The sequence below is a fragment of the Littorina saxatilis genome, linkage group LG2 (genome assembly GCF_037325665.1).
Source record: "Littorina saxatilis isolate snail1 linkage group LG2, US_GU_Lsax_2.0, whole genome shotgun sequence".
Taxonomy (NCBI): Eukaryota; Metazoa; Mollusca; class Gastropoda; order Littorinimorpha; family Littorinidae; genus Littorina; species Littorina saxatilis.
In genome coordinates this window covers 86,801,482-86,821,251 of record NC_090246.1, presented here as the reverse complement: position 1 = coordinate 86,821,251, position 19,770 = coordinate 86,801,482, and the positions used below count along the sequence as shown (strand labels likewise).

Below are 19,770 nucleotides of genomic sequence, written 5' to 3'. Positions count from 1 at the left end.
CGAAAAGAATGGTTCCATTAGAAGCTACTTTCAAGACTCAAGATTCAAGACTCAATGTTAGTGTCCCCCTAGGTATATAAGGACAATTGTTGTGTCCCTATACTGTACAAGGAAATTTGTTTTGTCATTGAGCCAATCTAGGTAAGAGAAAAAAGGTGTCTTAATGTTTCAGGCATTAATTTCTGTATTAGTCCATGTCATCTTGTTTAGAACTATATTTGCCAAGATTGTTTTTTGTCTGTACTTGTGGATGTTATGTTGTTTTGTAATTGTCGTTGTTATTTTATTTTGTACTTGTCGTTGTTATTTTGTAATATAGTTTTTGGTTTTGTTTTGTAGTTTTAATTTCCTTGTTATTTTGCTTTGTGGTTGTCCTTGTTAATTTGTTTTGCAGTTGCCTTTGTTATTTTGTTTTGCAGTTAAGTTGTCGAGGTTATTTGTTTTGTAGTTGTTCTTCTTATTCTGTTTTGTAGTTGCTCATTTTATTTTGTTGAGTATTTGCCCATATTATTTTTTTGTTGTTATTTGTCCAGGTTAGTGCGTCTTCATGTATGCCCATGTTATGTTTTTTTTAATGTTATTTGTATATTGTCGTTTTATATTGCTGTACGTTATTTTGTTTCAGAATGTGCCCAGGAACTTCGTTTCTAATGACTATTTCACTATATTTGCCCAGGTGATAGCAGGAGTGGACGGGTTCCGCAAGAACAGACGCCGCAACGTTGACACAGCACGTGCGTTTGACTACGTGAGGAACACGATGCACACATCCCGTAACGGCGATAGACCAAGGGCCAGGAACAACATTGTGCTGCTTACTGGCAATGAGAAGAGCGTAAGGTCCGACAGGACGCTGGATGCTGCCAGAAGACTGAAGGTACATAGTCAGGGGCAAACTTTTTGTACATATCTTCTTCTTCGTTCATGAGCTGAAATTCCCACGTTTACTGATGTTTTTGCATGAGTGGGTTTTTACGTGTATGACCGTTTTTACCCCGCCATTCAGGCAGCATACGCTGATTTCGGGGGACTTTTTTGTATAAGGATCTCTTTATCAATTGTTATTCTAAGAGAGATACGAGATTGCTTTGGGTTTTGCATGTGTTTGTGTGATTTGTTTTTTTGTTTGTTTGCTTTTGTTGGCTTTTTTTTTAAAACTAAACGCCCCATTCATTGCCTTTGAGTTTGGTCAGTTTGCTGTAGGATAACGCTGGTTGTCGGTTCCTTTCAAAATATTTGTTTTTCGTGAACCATCGACGTCTTCAAGGGATAGAGAGTGTTCAGCAACGAAACCTCTATCTTATCTTCTTATGGATTGGGTGCAACTACAGACCTGTTTACACTACACATTGAGCGTAGTAAAGTACGAATTTGAATAATATACTACGCAACTACGCAAGTCTGTCGTTTTCTACGCAAACGGTATTTAAAAATTTTTTTTTTTTTTTTTTTTTTTGGTTTTTTTTTTGTCTTTACATCTGTTCCTTGTCCCGTTGTGCTCTCACACCGCCCCGTCCCTGCACGCAAACGGTATTGTTTCGGCTACGCATATCACAATCCGTAATTTTCTTCATCTCCCTTGACCGATCCATTTTCCAATCCTTGTTTTCGGCCAGCAGTCGTTTGCTGCGTGCAGCGCGTAAAGCGCCCACGGGCGTTGCGTTGTAGCTTGTTAATGCCGAATAGGCTTCTCCAAGCAAATGCCGGGCACAACTGAAAGCGTTACTGCCAAACCATGCGGGCGTTTCGACACAATGGCTGAACGCAGAGCACACGAAAGTGAAGATGAGAACTGTGAAGAAAATGACTCCGAAAGGCCACCGACCAAAAAGAAAAAGACGAGCAATGCGCCGAACCAAGTCTTTCTGCCAAAATATCATCAGGACTACCCATGCCTTGTCTCTTCGCGGAAAGGAAAACATCATGCTCATTGCACTGTCTGCAATTCCCATTTTTCCGTCAGTCAATCAATACATGTGGTAAAAAGTAGCAATCATTGTTCTTGTTGTTGTGATAGGTCGACGAGAAATTCTACACATTCAATTACAAAACTACACATTTGCCTCATTTTGCTCCCAGAAAATACACATGCAATGTGTAGTCAAGTGGCGTATCCAGTCTTTTTGTGTAATTATCTCCTGCCCGACTCAGTTGCCTCCCCTGTCTATTATCTTCCCCTGACCCAAGTTGTGTCTCCCGCTAGGATTATTGTGTGTTTACTATCGTAGGGTAGACTCTTGACCGGATTCCTTTCTAACCTCTTATCCCAGATTTAGGTGGTCGTTATGTAATGTGCCGCCAGACTGTCTGGGTATCGTTGGACGGCGTATTGTCAAGTGGGTGTCATTTCTTTTGACAGGAAACATTATAGAAGATGCCAGGTCATGGCTTGGAGGTTTTAGTCTCTTACCCCTCTCCCCCTTCTTTGTAACTGGTTGTAATATAATGAGCCTTATCCGGTGTGCGTAATATTTCCGGTGTGTGACACCTCTGTAACGATTTCTGCCTCTTTAACGATCCCTTTCATTTGGCAGGCAATCTTAAGACGACACCCCCCGTTGTCTGACACCGGGTAGCGATTCCTATTGGCTTATCGCCACAGGGTATCGGAAGTGGCCAGCCTTTAAAAGACTGACCAGTTAGACTAGAGGAGAGAACGCGATTTGTAATACTGAGCTGTGTGCTGCTCATATGTGTCGGTCGACGTGTGGTTGTAACTGAATTCCGAGACCTGTGCTCTTGTGTTTCGCGACTATCGTCAGCAGCAGGTTTTGTGTTTCTTTTACGTGTGCTCACTGAGGAGAATCTACACTGCTTTCTGGTGTCTACTTTCTGGTGTTTGCTTCTGGTGTACGTTAAGTAAAAGTCACGTTATCGCAACCTCTGTCTTGGCGTCTCATTTATGCTTCCTGGCCTATTTTCCCCCTTCCACTCCACCCTATCACATCTGGCGCTGCGAGCAGGATGGGACTCGGCATGATTTGTTCAGGTAATGGCATAATATGACCACTGAACATTTTCGTGCTGTTCCCATTCTGCGAACTTGGGATGGACAGTGGTCTCCCGGTTCGGAACTTCGGGACGAAGTTCATTTCAAACGGGGGCGATTGTGACAGGGGAGGCTACCGCTCCTTTTACAACGGACTCTGCACCCGGGTTGCTGGCCTTTAAAAGTCAACACCTGTGATTTGTAGAGTTCTGTTTGTGATGGGGTTTGGTGGTTTCCGATTGTCTGTATGTTCATGGAAACCTTCGGGTTTGCATAACAGTTATTATAGGGCTAAGAAATTAGCCCTAATATTTTCAAACCTGTTTGATTGCACTTCGCTTCCCGAGGTGATCGTTGTGTTTCGGCACTCGGTTACAAATGTTTTAGGGGTAAACAGGTCTGCAACTAACTACACAGTCTTCGTCAGTGTGAGAGACAGGTGATAGACCTGTGGAGCTGCCTCATAGTTTTCAGCAACAAAATCTCCATTGGCATGAATTCTTATTTTCACAAGACCTTGGGGCAGACATCTACACAAATTGCATCAACCTTGAAGACACGAGATAGTCATGATTTGTTTCTTAGTGGGTTGGTTTATTTTAAGGGGTTTTCAGTAACAAAACATATTGCCTTGTCATGGCTTTTTATCTGTGGTCGAACTTGATGCAGACATCTGCACAGTGAGCATCAATTAACATAACATGAGAGTCAGGAAATTCACATGACAGCATCCTTGATAGATTGGTGTACTGTTAAGAGTTTTCAATACACATAGAATAAAAGAACACTTGTATTGTAGAGCTTTTACCATTGCAGGACTATCATGCAGACATAACACGCTTGTCATCACCTTGAGATAAACGAGATTTGACAACTTCACTAAATTGATTGGTTTACAGTGAAGTGTTCAGCAACAAGACGTTTGTTGCAAGGAATTGATATTTTGAGAGGACGTGCTTGTCATCAAGCTGAGGGACATGATATAAACGTGGCAGTTTCTCTGATGAGTTAGTTTATTAAGAAGAAAGCCTAGCGACAATGCTTCTATTGCCATCTTTTTTTCATCTTCACAGGATCTTGGTGCAGACATCTACACAGTGGGAATCAACCTCAGAGACACAGAGGAGCTGGACGAAATGTCTTCCAAGCCCCTGGACGACTTCCAGATCCTCATCAACTCTGAGCGTGAGCTCGATGAGGTTCCTGGTATCTTCCGCTACAAGATGCAGAGAGGTGAGAACTGTCAGGGTCTTCCGGCTGGAATACTCTGACAATGGAGGTATATAACTTAAAAGACTTCATGAAGAATTCAAAATGGAATGGGGGTTTGATGACTCTTCTTTCTCAGTTTGCAAAAAAAAGGAAAAGATGTTTCATAAAGGTGAGAGTCATATTAGTAGTAGGTTGCACACTGAGTCTCAGCGGATATTAAAAATATTTGTCAAAGTTAGCCGATAATGAAAAAAATGCTAGCTTCAGTTTTCTTTCTTTGGGACTCCAGTAAGTACAGTGAAACCCCTGTTTTAAGACCTTGTCCCCAAGTTTTTCTCTTTAAGATAACGAAATAGAGAGAGAGAGAGAGAGAGAGAGAGAGAGAGAGAGAGAGAGAGAGAGAGAGAGAGAACGAAACTTATGACGTTTGGCTGTGACGTTTTACATGACGATTTATTTCTTTTTTAATCAAGAATTTTACGTCATTGTTTGCTTACATTCATTTCACTGAAGAAGGGCGTGGCCCGAAAGTCTTTGGAACTTGGTGTTTACTGTGGTTTTTTACATTTAGTCAAGTTTTGACTAAATGTTTTAACATCGAGGGGGAATCGAAACGAGGGTCGTGGTGTATGTGTGTGCGTGTGTGCGTGTGTGCGTGCGTGTAGAGCGATTCAGACCAAACTACTGGACCGATCTTTATGAAATTTGACATGAGAGTTCCTGGGTATGATATCCCCGAACGTTTTTTTCATTTTTTGGATTAATGTCTTTGATGACGTCATATCCGGCTTTTCGTGAAAGTTGAGGCGGCACTGTCACGCTCTCATTTTTCAACCAAATTGGTTGAAATTTTGGTCAAGTAGTCTTCGACGAAGCCCAGACTTCGGTATTGCATTTCAGCTTGATGGCTTAAAAATTAATTAATGACTTTGGTCATTAAAAATCTGAAAATTGTAAAAAAAATTATTTTTTTCTAAAACGATCCAAATTTACGTTCATCTTATTCTCCATCATTTGCTGATTCCAAAAACATATAAATATGTTATATTTGGATTAAAAACAAGCTCTGAAAATTAAATATATAAAAATTATTATCAAAATTAAATTGTCGAAATCAATTTAAAAACACTTTCATCTTATTCCTTGTCGGTTCCTGATTCCAAAAACATATAGATATGATATGTTTGGATTAAAAACACGCTCAGAAAGTTAAAACAAAGAGAGGTACAGAAAAGCGTGCTATCCTTCTTAGCGCAACTACTACCCCGCTCTTCTTGTCAATTTCACTGCCTTTGCCATGAGCGGTGGACTGACGATGCTACGAGTATACGGTCTTGCTGAAAAATGGCATTGCGTTCAGTTTCATTCTGTGAGTTCGACAGCTACTTGACTAAATGTTGTATTTTCGCCTTACGCGACTCGTTTCTAATTAATCAAGTTTTTCTCTTTATAAGGTCTCTAAATTCACCTCTATTATGTGACTCGCTCCTTTAGAAGACCTTATATTTTAGATTTGTTGCGGTCTTAAAACAGTAGTTTGGCTGTATCAGCTACAATTTTGTAATTCTACAGTGATCCTCTTTTGTTCAATTGAGAGTACTAGTAAAGAACCCCAAAACAAGGAAGGAAAGATTTTGGAAAGTTAAAGTTTTGACAAAAATGTAAACGTTCTAATGACTTACTTTCCCTATTTTTTTGTATTCTGGATTTTGAAACGTTAGCAATCTATCTGTCTGTTTTTATTTATGAGAGTAGTAATGGTATGATTGTGTTAAGACAGCAGGGGCACAGGGGAACATCATCCCTAATGATAAATTGGGCTGAAAAATGCAAGCTTCAAAAGAGAAAAGCTAACAATTAAGTCGATAAAATGTGTATTTTCCTGTTCCTAGCACCTCCACCGTTCACCAAGAGCACAACCACGACAACTACCACTACTACCACAACAACACCAAGACCCAGGCGACCTACCACACCCTACACAGGTATAGTTGGATGAATACTTTATGATAAGTGAGGTGGAGATTTCCTACAATTTATCGTCTTGATATTTTATGTCTTGACTGGTTTGTAAACATATTTTTTAAAGTCTTATTGCTTTATCTCCTGGTTGAACTGGTCGCAACGCTGGTATTTTTAAGATGCTAAGGGTTCAATTTTCCACAAATACGAGTAGCATACACTTGCTTTTACGTGACATGGACGTATGATACTTGCATTGTTCAGGAACGTGTGAGTCTTCGGGTGACGTGGCATTCATCCTGGACATGTCGGGCAGCTTGGGAGAGATCAATTTTGACAGGGTGCTAAACTTCACCATCTCTGCCATCAGTGATCTGGAGATTGACAACGGCTTCTTCAGAGTCTCAGTGGTCACATTCAGGTCTGTGGTTGCTTGCTCTCGTTTTTGTCAAGGATGGGGCGGGGATATAGCTCAGTTGGTAGCGCGCTGGATTTGTATTCAGTTGGCCGCTGTCAGCGTGAGTTCGATCCCAGGTTCGGCGGAAATTTATTTCAGAGTCAACTTTGTGTGCAGACTCTCTTCGGTGTCCGAACTCCCCCCCCGTGTACACTACATTGGGTGTGCACGTTAAAGATCCCACGATTGACAAAAGGGTCTTTCCTGGCAAAATTGCTTTGGCACAGTTAATAATTGTCTACCTATACCCGTGTGACTTGGAATAATAGGCCGTGAAAGGTAAATATGCGCCGAAATGGCTGCAATTACTGGCCGTATAAAATTTCATCTCACACGGCATCACTGCTGAGCGCCTAGAACTGTACCCACGGAATATGCGCGATATAAGCCTCATTGATTGATTGATTGAATGTTTGGTTCATTCTGAGTTGAAATGTTTGCTTCTTGTTATATTTTGTCACCTGCTTTTCTTGGTTGGTGGGGCCAGATGATTTGCTGGTTAGCTGTTTTGTTGTCTAGGTACACATCATTTGACAAGCATTAAAGAACAAACCTTTCAAAATGTGGGTGGTTTTTGTTGTTGTTGCTGTAACCTTTTCCTACTTGTTGCCCAAATTGGTAAATGTTCTGTATGCAGTGATAAGCGCCATCTACTTCACAAGAGAGTTTACTTTACTTTGTTGATTTGATTTCAATCCACAGTGATTCCGCCACAGTGGAATTCTTCCTGAACACATACAGCACAAAGCAGGAGATTATTGATGCCATCCGACGAGTACCTTACGTCTACGGATTCACTAACACAGCGGACGCCTTACGCCGTGCCAGGACTGATGTCTTTACCCCAGTAAATGGAGACAGAGCCAGTAAGTCTTTGTGTCTTCGGTATTTGCATGAAGCAGTCCGAGTGTGACTGAAGTCTGCACTCCAGTTAACGGTGACAAGAGACAGTAGTGACTTTGTATGCATTTGGTATTTGTGCGCGGCAGTCCAGGTAAGGTGTCCTATACATTGGCATTGGGAACAAGCTAGTGATTGAAGGATTAAAACGATGGCGCAACTTAAAGGCATAGAAAGCTGATGAATATACACGCTAATTGCTTTACCCAGAGCTGGAGACAGACTAAATTAAGTTCCCTGCAAAATATTGTGGTCTAGGAGCCCTTAAATGTTGAGATATTTGAATTTTTATTTTGATCTAGATGGTCCTATTTATAGATTTGGCAACACATGTAACGTTGATGCAAGGGAGCTAACACCGCGGCTTTGTTGACATCCTCACTTTTTCAGAGGCTAGAACAAGCTGTAATGCATGTATTATGGTCCGCGCATGGTGACATATCGTCATTATATGGTCTTATGGTGCGTTTGACATCGATTGTGGGCAAACTACACTTTGTAAACACGGGAGCGCGTACATATGCCTTTAAGTATTTGTGCAGAAAGAACCATTTACATGTCTGCAAAATAATCCGGTCTCTGCCACCTGAGTGTGCAGACAGAGCCAGTAGATGTAATTGTGTCTTTGACACTTGCTTGCTACAGTCCTCTCTCATGTGACCAATCAGGGGGGGGGGGGTACAGGGGTTCCGGACCCCCCCCCCCCCCCCCCCCCCCCGGGCTGTCATAAAAAAGTAATTTAATACTAACTTTAAAAGAAATAATGAGGGGCTGCTGACACCAGTTGATCATGTTTAAAATCAAGGATAAGCCATAAATTGTTCATAAAATAGCTAAAACTCTTCAGCTGTACCCCAGGTTGTAACTACACCCCCCACCCCCCCCCCCCCCCCCCTCTGGCTTAACTGCTCCACCCCTGCCAATACATTCATTTGCATTGGGGACATGTAGTAGGTGATGGAAGGTTAAAAGGGATGCTGAATGTTAGTAGTTGTGCTCAATGTACCATTAATGTATGCCTGATAAACAAGCGTGTCAACCAGGGAAGATTATTACAGATACCGGATACGACCTTCCATATTCTTTTACAGACACCTTGTATTTCACTCCCATGTAAGTATTTATGGTTCCATTCAACACTGGTAGCTATCAAACCCTGAGGCGCTTGTTGTATGATAAGTAGTCTAACACTAACAGTTTTGAATGCGCCTCCTGGTTGCAAAAGAAAGGACATTCAGGAAGAAAGGTCACCTGTATTGGTGTAATTTACCCCTGACTAAGTGTTTCTATCACTGCAGATGTGCCAAACCCAGTTGTAATCGTGACTGACTGCCAGATCTCTGACATCTTGTTGTCTGAACTCTGGGTCCCCATTTTATCGTTTTTCCAGTGTATTTTGCTGTATTGTCACTACTTGTTTGTTTCTATCACTGCAGGTGTGCCTGAACTCTGGGTCCCCATTTTATCGTTTTTCCAGTGTATTTTGCTGTATTGTCACTACTTGTTTGTTTCTATCCCTTCAGATGTGCCCAACCTGGTTGTAATCGTGACTGACGGTGAGTCCAACATCAACCCCATCGAGACACTGCCCGAAGCAAACCGTATCAAGCGGTCAGGCACCTCTATCATCACTGTGGCTGTTGGGCTGACCAGCAACGCCGAGCTGGTGGGACTGACCTCTCCCCCCATCGCCGAGAACCTGATCTACGTGGACGACTTTGAAGCTTTGGGCCGCTTATCGGACCAAATCGTGGCGCCCCTCTGCTCAGGTAAGAGAGGATTTGTTTTGCTTGAAGTGGATGAAAGGGGATTTACAATGTCATGAAATCAAATATGCATTATAGGAGTACGACAACTTAGACTTAAATTCATGCTCTTATGGATACATTTTAAAGTAGCTATTATCTATTTGCTCTAAGGGACAGTATTTTAGATTTTAAAGTAGTGGACAATATTCTGTTCACCATCTTGAATAGTTCTGTGTGTGAGTACGTTGTTTCGTTTTCTTGCCATTGTGAAACGGAGATTATACTTGTGTAAATAGTTCTTAACATGCAGTCCTCTTTGCATTTGAGTAAATGAATCTGGTCACACATTCGCAGAGTCTAAAGGCCCAACTCAAGAGTGTTTCTCAATGAGTGAATGAATGTAAATCATCTGCGTTGACCTGTTTGAAATGTACCTTCAACTTCTGTTTTATCTTACCTTTATCTTACCTAATTCTGCTTCCGTGGTAGAACGAAAATGTCACAGTCCCTAATGAACATAAGTGTGTGCAAAATGCTTTATAGTATGTTGTAAAAAACATAAAGCTTCCACTTTCCTTTGTTTTCCTTCTTCATTTTATTATTTGAAAACTGAAAATGCAAACAAATGATGGAAAGCTTGTTACATCTGTTCAGTCTCTTGGGAAGACTGTTCCTCTTTGCAGCTTATTTCCTCAAGCATGTGTTAGAGATGTTCATCGCATACAGTTTTCCCGTATTGTGTACGGGATTTATCAAAATGTAGGTGTGTACAAACCAAATTGTACCTGAAATTCATGTCAATGCTGTGATCTTGACAACTGTCCAATTACCTTACAAGATGCAAGTGACGATTAACACACATACTCAGGCATGTCATCTGAATCAAAGAGACACAGACACAGTAAGTGTAGTACACGTTGTAGTGATCGACTGCTTGAATATGTAGGTCAGAGAATCCTTTAAAATAGCCCACTTCCATGGCTTCAGTGACCTTCCCCGTTTCAGATATCTGCATGATCTCTGACAAGTTTTATTTTGAGTTAGATACATGATCGAGTCCTTTTAAAAATTAGAATGTGGAACAAACTTACTAGTTACTTGTTTCTCTTTTAATTCAATCTATGATTCAACCATCATTTGAGAATTTAACTCCAGAAATGATGAATTGAAAAGCAGTATGAGAGATTATGCAAATGAGTACTAAAAATAGACCTGACAGTGCCTATGCTATTTTCCAATCAATCAATCAATATGAGGCTTTTATCGAGCGTATTCTGTGGGTACAGTTCTAAGCGCAGGAATTTTTATTTTTTAATTTTATTTTTTAATGCAATTTATATCGCGCACATATTCAAGGCGCAGGGATTTATTTATGCCGTGTGAGATGGAATTTTTTTACACAATACATCACGCATTCACATCGGCCAGCAGATCGCAGCCATTTCGACGCATATCCTACTTTTCACGGCCTATTATTCCAAGTCACACGGGTATTTTGGTGGACGTTTTTATCTATGCCTATACAATTTTGTCAGGAAAGACCCTTTTGTCAATCGTGGGATCTTTAACATGCACACCCCAATGTAGTGTATGTGTTTTCTTTGTGCCCTTTGTATTGTTGTGGTTATAGCCATCCGACTTCGGTGGGTCGGCAAATTGGAGGAGATGGATAGAAACAAGAATAAAGATCGCTATGATAGTAGTTTCTGCTGCTATTGTCCACAGATGGAGAGACTTGACAGACTTGTATATCTCACACGGCATAAATAAATCCCTGCGCCTTGAATATGTGCGCGATATAAATTGCATAAAAATTACAAAAATTAAATAAATCCCTGCGCTTAGAACTGTACCCACAGAATACGCGCGATATAAGCCTCATATTGATTGATTGATTGATTGAAGTCATACAAGTCTGTCTCTCAATTTAGTCCACAAAAGATGAGAAAATGGCAACACAAAATACTCGCATGGCGTTCTTTATCCCTGTCTCTAAGTTCCCTCCTCCACTTCACCAGCCCGACCAAAACCCAGTGGCCACAGCCATAACAATACACAGTGAACTACATGTTGTTATTCTGTCGAGCTCACTCCAACGCACGTCCACTCTCTCCTGTGTCCTGTGTCTTGCGTCTGGCAAGGTTCTCTCGTGCTCTAGCATGTACAAACTCAATCCAAATTTAGCTACCTAGGAAAGTAGAGAGCATTCAAAAAAATCCAATCAAAATCTTAGTAACCACATCAAATCCAAGCAGATAGGCCTACCACGTTTTATTGGTTGAAAAGACAAGGAGAGTGGGGGGGGGGGGGGGGAAGGAGGTGTAATAAAAAACGCTCGCGCTGGACCCGAGTACTCTTCAGACATTCACACACACACACACACACACACTCTCTCTCTCTCTCCCTCTCTCCCTCACTCCCTCCCTCTCTCTCTTTCTTTCTTACACACACACACACACACACACACACACACACACACACGAGTACACTCATGCACGCACACACACACACACACAAACACACACACACACACACACACACACACACACACACACACACACAAACAGTAACACTAACACATTCGCACAAAATGAACACACACCCACACACACCGCACGAGAGAAAAAGACTACAGGGAGGCATTGACATCAAAGACTTTCGACCGTGACGACGTCACTATTCTTGGTTTACGGTACCATTCGGCGGCTTTGCTATGAGTATGCCATAGTCTTGGTTGGCCGAGACCTTGCACCGTTCTATGAGACTGCCTGGCTGGCACCGCGAATTCCTCCCACCGCCAAGTCGTTTTTTTGTGGTTTATTTCGCATTTAGGTCCCAGGTAACATTATGAAGTTTTAATACGATCAATCGGACCTATTATCAAGTTAGTGTATCAACTTTTGAACGAGCTGCGCCCAGTAGTTTCCCAGCAATAAGCTGTTAAGTCGAGACACACACACACACACAGACAGACAATTAAAGTCTGCTGAGCCCTAGTACTAGCGTACTCGGGGATAAACAACAACCTTCCACTAAGCTAGCTGGCAGACTTATCTGGTTTACCCCAATCAAAGGAAATCACACCCACTTGACATTTACTAACTCCCCGAGAGATGAGATGCAGTTAGGCAGGCGCCACATTGCATAACACCACCTGCAGACTTCCCGGGCTTGCCTCTGACACAAATGGACTGTCCACTGTAGTGAACTTGCTTCAGCTAACTGGACAGTGATAATTGCTTGCAGCTGTTCTAAGATGGACACAGGTGCATCCCAGCATTTATAGTTTAAAGAATAATGAATTGACACAAAACACAAATCGATCAGCAACATGAACAACCATTATTAACTGGACAATGACATTTTTTGTCCATTAGCTTTACTCATATTTACTGGTCATAGTTCACCCTGTCACACCCGAAAATGGTAACAAGTAGTTTTCCTTTTCCTTAACCATTTGCTGTCCTTTTGTACCTTCAGTCGTTATTTTGCATGCCTCTCCTCATCCTATGAAATTAGTAGCCTGAATGTTGAAACACAAATGGTAGTACATCTTTCAGATGTAAAATGATCGCGTTGTTTAAGTGTGTGAGAAAGATTGCAGTTTCAAGCATGTTTTCTTCGTATGCGCTTTCGTTTGACTTTGACTGCAGTGTATGTGTGTGTTGCTTATATCACAATTAGGTTATAACCAGCCGTAGGTTCTTCAGACTTTGGCTGAAGTGTGTATGTGTGTTACTTATTAGATAGTACTGGTTGTTGGTCTTATATTTCCTCTCGCTGTTTGTGGAATGTTTTGATTGAGTATAGACATGTGCTAGTGCACCACATGACATGCATATGTCTGACAATATTGCAGGCAGAGAGTATTTAACATGTTTCACTTGCATGTGTATTTAATAACATATTTCTTCTTGCAACAGATGCCAACCTGTGTGACAACGACCCTTGCCGTAACGAGGGAGTGTGCCTGGATGGACTCAGGTCCTACGTCTGTCTCTGCCAGTCTGGTTTCTATGGCGACAACTGCGAAAAACGTAAGTTGCACTAAATCCAAAAACAAAGAGACTGCCAACGTTCCAAAATTCAGAATCAAAAAACAAGAAAGGTAGGTTGTTGGAACGTTTGTTATTGACAAAACAATACCTTCACAAATAAAAGACCGTTGGGTCGATATATTTGTGAATGTATTGTTTTGTCAGTAACAAACGTTCCAACAACCTACCTTTCTTGTTTTTTGATTGTAAGTTGCACTGTTTCGCAACTTGAATTGACATTTATCACTCCACGGAGCCAGAGTGGCATAGTGGCTAGATTGTGTGGCTCTTCGACTGGTGGACCAGTTTCGAGCTACACATGGAGCCAATTACAACACCCTTTTGTACAGAGCATTCTCCAGTTCACCTAGCGTAAAGGAGTACCCTGGCCCTGAATAAGGCCTGGGACGCTAAATGCAAGTAGAGAAAGAGTAGATGAACACTGCCCTCGTGAAGTTGGCCCTATAGACCAACTTTGAACCACACTTGGAGCCAATTACAACCCACTTTTATTCGGAGCATTCTCTAGTCCATCTGGCGTAAAGGGTTACCTGGCCCTATTCAAGGCCAGGGACGCTAAATGCAAGTAGAGAAAAAGTAGATGGACACTGCCCACATGAACCTTGCCCTAGAGAAGTTGAGATCTCTAACCTTTCAGTCCCCAACAACCAAAATAATTGCGATGGAACTACCTACAAAATAAACCTATTCAGGGCCAGGCAAGCTAAAGGCAACTAAAGAAAGAGTAGATGGACACTGCCCTTATGAACCTGGCCCTAAAGAAGTTCAAGAGCCCCCCTACGACCAAAATAACGGATTGGACTACAGTGGAACCCCTGCTTTAAGACCTTCACAACTCTGAGAAAATCAGGTCTTAAAAAGGAGGGAGTCTTAAAAAGGAGGGAGTCTTAACATGGAGGGAGTCTTAAAAAGGAGGGAGTCTTAACATGGAGGGAGTCTTAAAAAGGAGGGAGTCTTAACATGGAGGGAGTCTTAAAAAGGAGGGAGTCTTAAAATGGAGGTAGTCTTAAAATGGAGGGAGTCTTAAAAAGGAGGGAGTCTTAAAAAGGAGGGAGTCTTAAAAAGGAGGGAGTCTTAAAATGGAGGGAGTCTTAAAAAGGAGGGAGTCTTAAAAAGGAGGGAGTCTTAAAATGGAGGGAGTCTTAAAATGGAGGGAGTCTTAAAATGGAGGGAGTCTTAAAAAGGAGGGAGTCTTAAAATGGAGGGAGTCTTAAAATGGAGGGAGTCTTAAAAAGGAGGGAGTCTTAAAAAGGAGGGAGTCTTAAAAAGGAGGGAGTCTTAAAATGGAGGTAAATTTACAGAGCAAATGAACAGAAAATCTGAAAAAGCAAGGTCTTTTTATGGAGGAAGTCTTAAATTTGGGGGTCTCAAGGGGGGGGGGGGGGTGTTCCACTGTACCTCTAACATTCACTGTATTGTTTTCGTTGTTTTACACAGAGTGTGGACCCAAGACAGACGTGGCCTTCATCCTGGACTCTTCCACTTCCGTGGGCTCAACCAACTTCAACGACATCAAGACCTATGCCGAGATGCTCATGCGCAACATGAACCCTGACTCCTGTGACGTCAACATCGCCGCCATGAAGTACAGCTCTGCCGCCATGATCCAGTTTGGGTAGGGGTCCCTGCCTTTGATGTCTTTGATGTAGTATTTTTGTTCCAGGCTGTTGGGCCTCGAATAGCGTTACCTGCTGAAGAGACGATAAACAATAAAACCAACATTTATCACTCAACATTGATTTTTACGATTTATAGAACACAATGCGGCAAGCACAGGATCGTGCAAAACAAATGAGCACATGTAAATGCCTATCAGAGTTCTGTTAGAACAAAGAAGTATTTCATTTAAACGTAACGTTTTGTTTTATCATAAATTAAACGTTCCAATAACATTCCTTTCTGTGTGCTTTTTATTCTGATGAAGAATTTCGCTTCTTTTGATAGTTTTCATGATTGCTTAGTACCGTCAGCGTTCGTGGCCAGATTCGTACATATTGTGAGGCTGTTGCTCAGTTGTCATCTTGAAGGTACTGTTGTTCACGAAAGCCTTCAATCTTTGTACATATGCTTTTGCTTATAGTATCAATGTTGTTTTCAGCAAACTGTTGCAATCTTTTTGTTCGTATATTTGCTTCCACTATCCCTTCTTCATGACATGATTGCCTAATCAAACATACTTTTCTTCTTCTCTAAAAACAAAAATATCCCACACAACAATTACTAACTTATATCCTCTATCTCTCAATGACAGACTGGGCGATCATGACACGATGGAAGACATCTCAGTCGCCATCAACGCCATTGGCTACACTCGAGGCAGAGCCAACATGGCCGACGCTCTCCGCGCTCTGCGTACAGACATCTTCAACGGACGTAACGGAGATCGGCCCGATGCCAAGAACGTTGCCTACCTGCTGACGGATGGAGGCATCGAGATCAACAGGGACCTCACGCTGTCTGAGGCTGACCTCATCATTGATGCCGGAGTCAGGTAAGATAAGCGAGGACTATTAATAATCGGGAGAGCCACCATTTAAGATTTGTTTTATGTCTCCCAGGACTTGTAATCAACAGAGATTTCGACAGCAGGAAAACTGTGAATGATCTCAAGGGCTTGCTGCTGATGTTAGTATTATTTGTATATGTTGTCCTGTATCCATACGAAGACATTTGTTGTCTATTTCTGTTGCCCTGTATCCATACGGGGATTGTCTGTATCTGTTGTTCTGTATCCATACGGGGACATTTATTGTCTGTACATGTTACCCTGTATCCATACGGGGATTGTCTGTATCTGTTGCCCTGTATCCATACGAGGACATTGATTGTCTGTATCTGTTGTCCTGTATCCATACGAGGACATTGATTGTCTGTATCTGTTGTCCTGTATCCATACGAGGACATTGATTGTCTGTATCTGTTGTCCTGTATCCATACGAGGACATTGATTGTCTGTATCTGTTGTCCTGTATCCATACGAGGACATTGATTGTCTGTATCTGTTGTCCTGTATCCATACGAGGACATTGATTGTCTGTATCTGTTGTCCTGTATCCATACGAGGACATTGATTGTCTGTATCTGTTGTCCTGTATCCATACGAGGACATTGATTGTCTGTATCTGTTGTCCTGTATCCATACGAGGACATTGATTGTCTGTATCTGTTGTCCTGTATCCATACAAGGACATTTATTGTCTGTATATGTTACCCTGTATCCATACGGGGATTGTCTGTATCTGTTGCCCTGTATCCATACGAGGACATTGATTGTCTGTATCTGTTGTCCTGTATCCATACGAGGACATTGATTGTCTGTATCTGTTGTCCTGTATCCATACGAGGACATTGATTGTCCGTATCTGTTTCTCTGTATCCAAGTGGCGAGAGGTTTTGACTGTTATTTATCTGGTTCTTCTGCAGACTGATCCCTCTGGGCGTGGGGCTGCGGCAGCGCAGTGAGATCGAGTTGATCGCCAACGCACAGGGCATGCCGCTGATGGAGATCGAGAACGAGAGGAAGCTGGAGGAGATGAGCGACCAGGTGCTGGAGGCCGTCATGGATAGTGAGTACTACCTGGTTTTTCGTGTATTCTTAAGTGTTCTTCTGTTACACGGAGAACGATTTGTGGGTTTTCATTACCATACATTTTCATTCCATGCTGAAGATTTCCTTTGACAGTTTTTGGGAGAGCGAGTGTAATTCAATAGACGAACTCAGAAAATAACTTTGTGAGGGTTGTGAGAGAGTGACCTTTTCTTGCAAATCATCCGACAAAGGATGGACCCATCACTAGTAAGGGGTCTGTCGGAAACACGTGCTCCGGTCCGTGTGTTTCCGCCAGGCTGCACTGCTAATGATTGGTCCATCCTTTGTTTGTCTGAGGTTTTGCAAGAAATTGTCACTTTTCCAAAACACCTGCAAACCCGACGGAGTTATTTCCAAATATCGTCTATTGATGCAGTTGTGTCAATGAAATGTAAAAACTGATAACAATATTTGGAAGTGTAGGACACAGACAAGTTTTCATTATGGTGGTTAGCCTTACCTATTTCTTCGCCTGAATAGTTCAAGATGTTATTACTGAAAAGGGTAAACAGGGAGAAAGACTTTTGTAAATGTTATTGTTTAGAGAGAACCTGGTTTCGTTCAATATTGTGTATAATTATGTTCTCAATTTGGAGGTTTAAGGGAAAAGGGCTGTTGGGGTTTTGTTTTTGACCTTTTCGTGGAAATGTGGTAAATGATTGGGATTTGTCAGTATACTTGAAGCATTCTTTTAAAAGATAAAGCTTATTTAGTGGCTGGTAGGGTGGGGATGCAGGGAGAATTTGATGGGGAAAAAATGGGTCTTTTATGGGATCAGTCACGCTGCGAGTCAGTGATTTACATGTGTATGTTCATCGCAGATCTTTAAGCGCAACAGTGTTAACATTTAACTGGCCTCTTCACTCTGAGCGAGATGTGATGACGGAAGTTAAAGACCAGGGGTTGTGTTCCGGAATGGGAATGGATAGATCAGTCTGTTGCAGTAAACTTTTAATTATTGGAGATATCATCAATCATTCAACAATTTCACATTCGTGAATATGATTTTTTTCTTCTTCAATATTGCTGTATAGTGGCACGTCAGTACTCTAGTATGGCCTACAAATCTGTCCTTCCAAGACTCGGATTTTAATTTGTTTTTGGACCTGTTTATTTCAGACGGAGGTGGTGAAGTTATACCAGCAACTTTTATTTGGAATGAGATTTTTTTTGCATCCACTTGGTTTCGAGTTTTGAATTCTGTTACAACTGTCCTCTCTGATAATAGACGGATTCCGGAAATTATACTCCGTCCAGTTTGTTTGTTGTGGGAGAGTGACCTTTTCTTGCAAAACATCTGACACACGCTTCGCTAGTGATTGGCCCATCCAATGTTTGGCAGAGGTTTTGCAAGAAAAGTTCACTCTTCCACAACCCATACAAACCCGACGGAGTTACTTCCGTAAATCGTCTACTCTTTTAGCTCTTTCTACAGAATCATGTCACTCTCTGTTGCTTGTATAGACATGGATTGGAAGAAGACTTTGATCGAAAAACAAAAAGAAATCATTAAATAAAAAAAAGATAGAAAAAACACCTTTTTTTGTCTTGGTAGCCATGCAAATGGATGGCGAAAACAACAACAACAGTATAAACTTCTGTTTGACAAATCGTGTTTATTAACGATGCAACTGGCAAAGTTATTTTAAACTTACAAAATGTGTTCCAAATGTTTCTTATCTTCCTAATATCTCTTCAGTCTCTTCATATCTAACAACAGCACTAAAGGTGTTGAGAACATAATGAATTGTCACTTGCGAAATTCGCCAGGCACATTCTTTGAAAGAAAGAAAGAAAGAAATCAAGATCGAAAGAAAGAAAAGTGAGAAAAGAAGGAAAAGTGAGGTACATGTACTCCGAATGGTACTAAGAATGTCAGCAAAGCAGAGAGTGACATAAGTGTTACGTTTGCAACAATGAAACTTACGTTTGCTTCTGGCTTCAAAGAAAGCTGTTCATATATTCTGTACATGCTGCACACCCCAGAGAATCGGGCCACCAAATAACGATCGTCTTTTCAAGTGCGCTTGTTTTACACAAATGCCGAGAGACTGCCTGATGAGAGCTATAGCTCCTCATTTAAAATAAATTGACGTCAAAAGCGAGAATGCTTGGCAGAATAACAAGACGGACCTGTTCAGGTTCAATACTCATTGGAAGAAAGAATGCCACTGGAAGAAAGCGTACAGGTCACAAGTTGAAGAAAATGGTGTGCCCTGTATATCAAAATACTTTGAATGTAAACAGTAAAAACTTGCTAAGTACTGTGGTCATTTTGAACCAGAAGCAAACAGCAGTGGTTAAGTAGGTCTCTGTCTTTTAAGCTTCTTTCATCCACTGTAAGAATTGATTTTCTAGAGGAAAGAATAGACACTTAAGGAATTCGACTGCTGTTGACATTGCTGCATGATAAAATGTACACCTTTAACATGTTTTGCATGAAGACCGTTAAAAGAAACCCAGTGATATGCATTCATAGCTAATCACTAATACAATGTCACCACGTCACAACAAAATCCACTTGCAGACTCTCTTTATTAAAAAAAATTATATATAAAGACACACTTCTTGTGAAAACAGTTCAAATTAGACCAAAGGAAAATATATGTTGGTTTAGGGTAACGTGACCAAAAAAGATAGGGTCGGTAGGTCGCCTTTTAAAAAAACAAAATTATTTAGTCGATTTTAAAGGCGGTTACTTCCCTGAGTCTCGGTATGGTTCGCAAAATGTGCCAAAAGTTAGTTTGTTTTTGAGAAATTAAAAAAAAGTGTTAGTGTCGGCGGGAAAAAATAGGGTCGGTCGGGTTACCCTAAACCAACATATATTTTTATTTGGCCTCACCATCTGAGATCTG

The 19,770-nt window shown here is 41.4% G+C and overlaps 1 protein-coding gene across 1 annotated transcript in view; it reads left to right on the top strand.

The window, feature by feature from the left end:
• LOC138960437 (uncharacterized) overlaps positions 1-19,770 on the top strand; it is a 220,068-nt gene that overhangs the window by 180,280 nt on the left and 20,018 nt on the right. The window contains exons 77-86 of the mRNA XM_070332349.1: positions 677-877; positions 4,063-4,222; positions 6,094-6,186; positions 6,428-6,584; positions 7,323-7,486; positions 9,044-9,289; positions 13,192-13,305; positions 14,764-14,941; positions 15,578-15,817; positions 16,750-16,892. Coding sequence (XP_070188450.1) covers positions 677-877; positions 4,063-4,222; positions 6,094-6,186; positions 6,428-6,584; positions 7,323-7,486; positions 9,044-9,289; positions 13,192-13,305; positions 14,764-14,941; positions 15,578-15,817; positions 16,750-16,892 — 1,696 coding nt within the window. The remainder of the gene's footprint in view (positions 1-676; positions 878-4,062; positions 4,223-6,093; positions 6,187-6,427; positions 6,585-7,322; positions 7,487-9,043; positions 9,290-13,191; positions 13,306-14,763; positions 14,942-15,577; positions 15,818-16,749; positions 16,893-19,770) is intronic.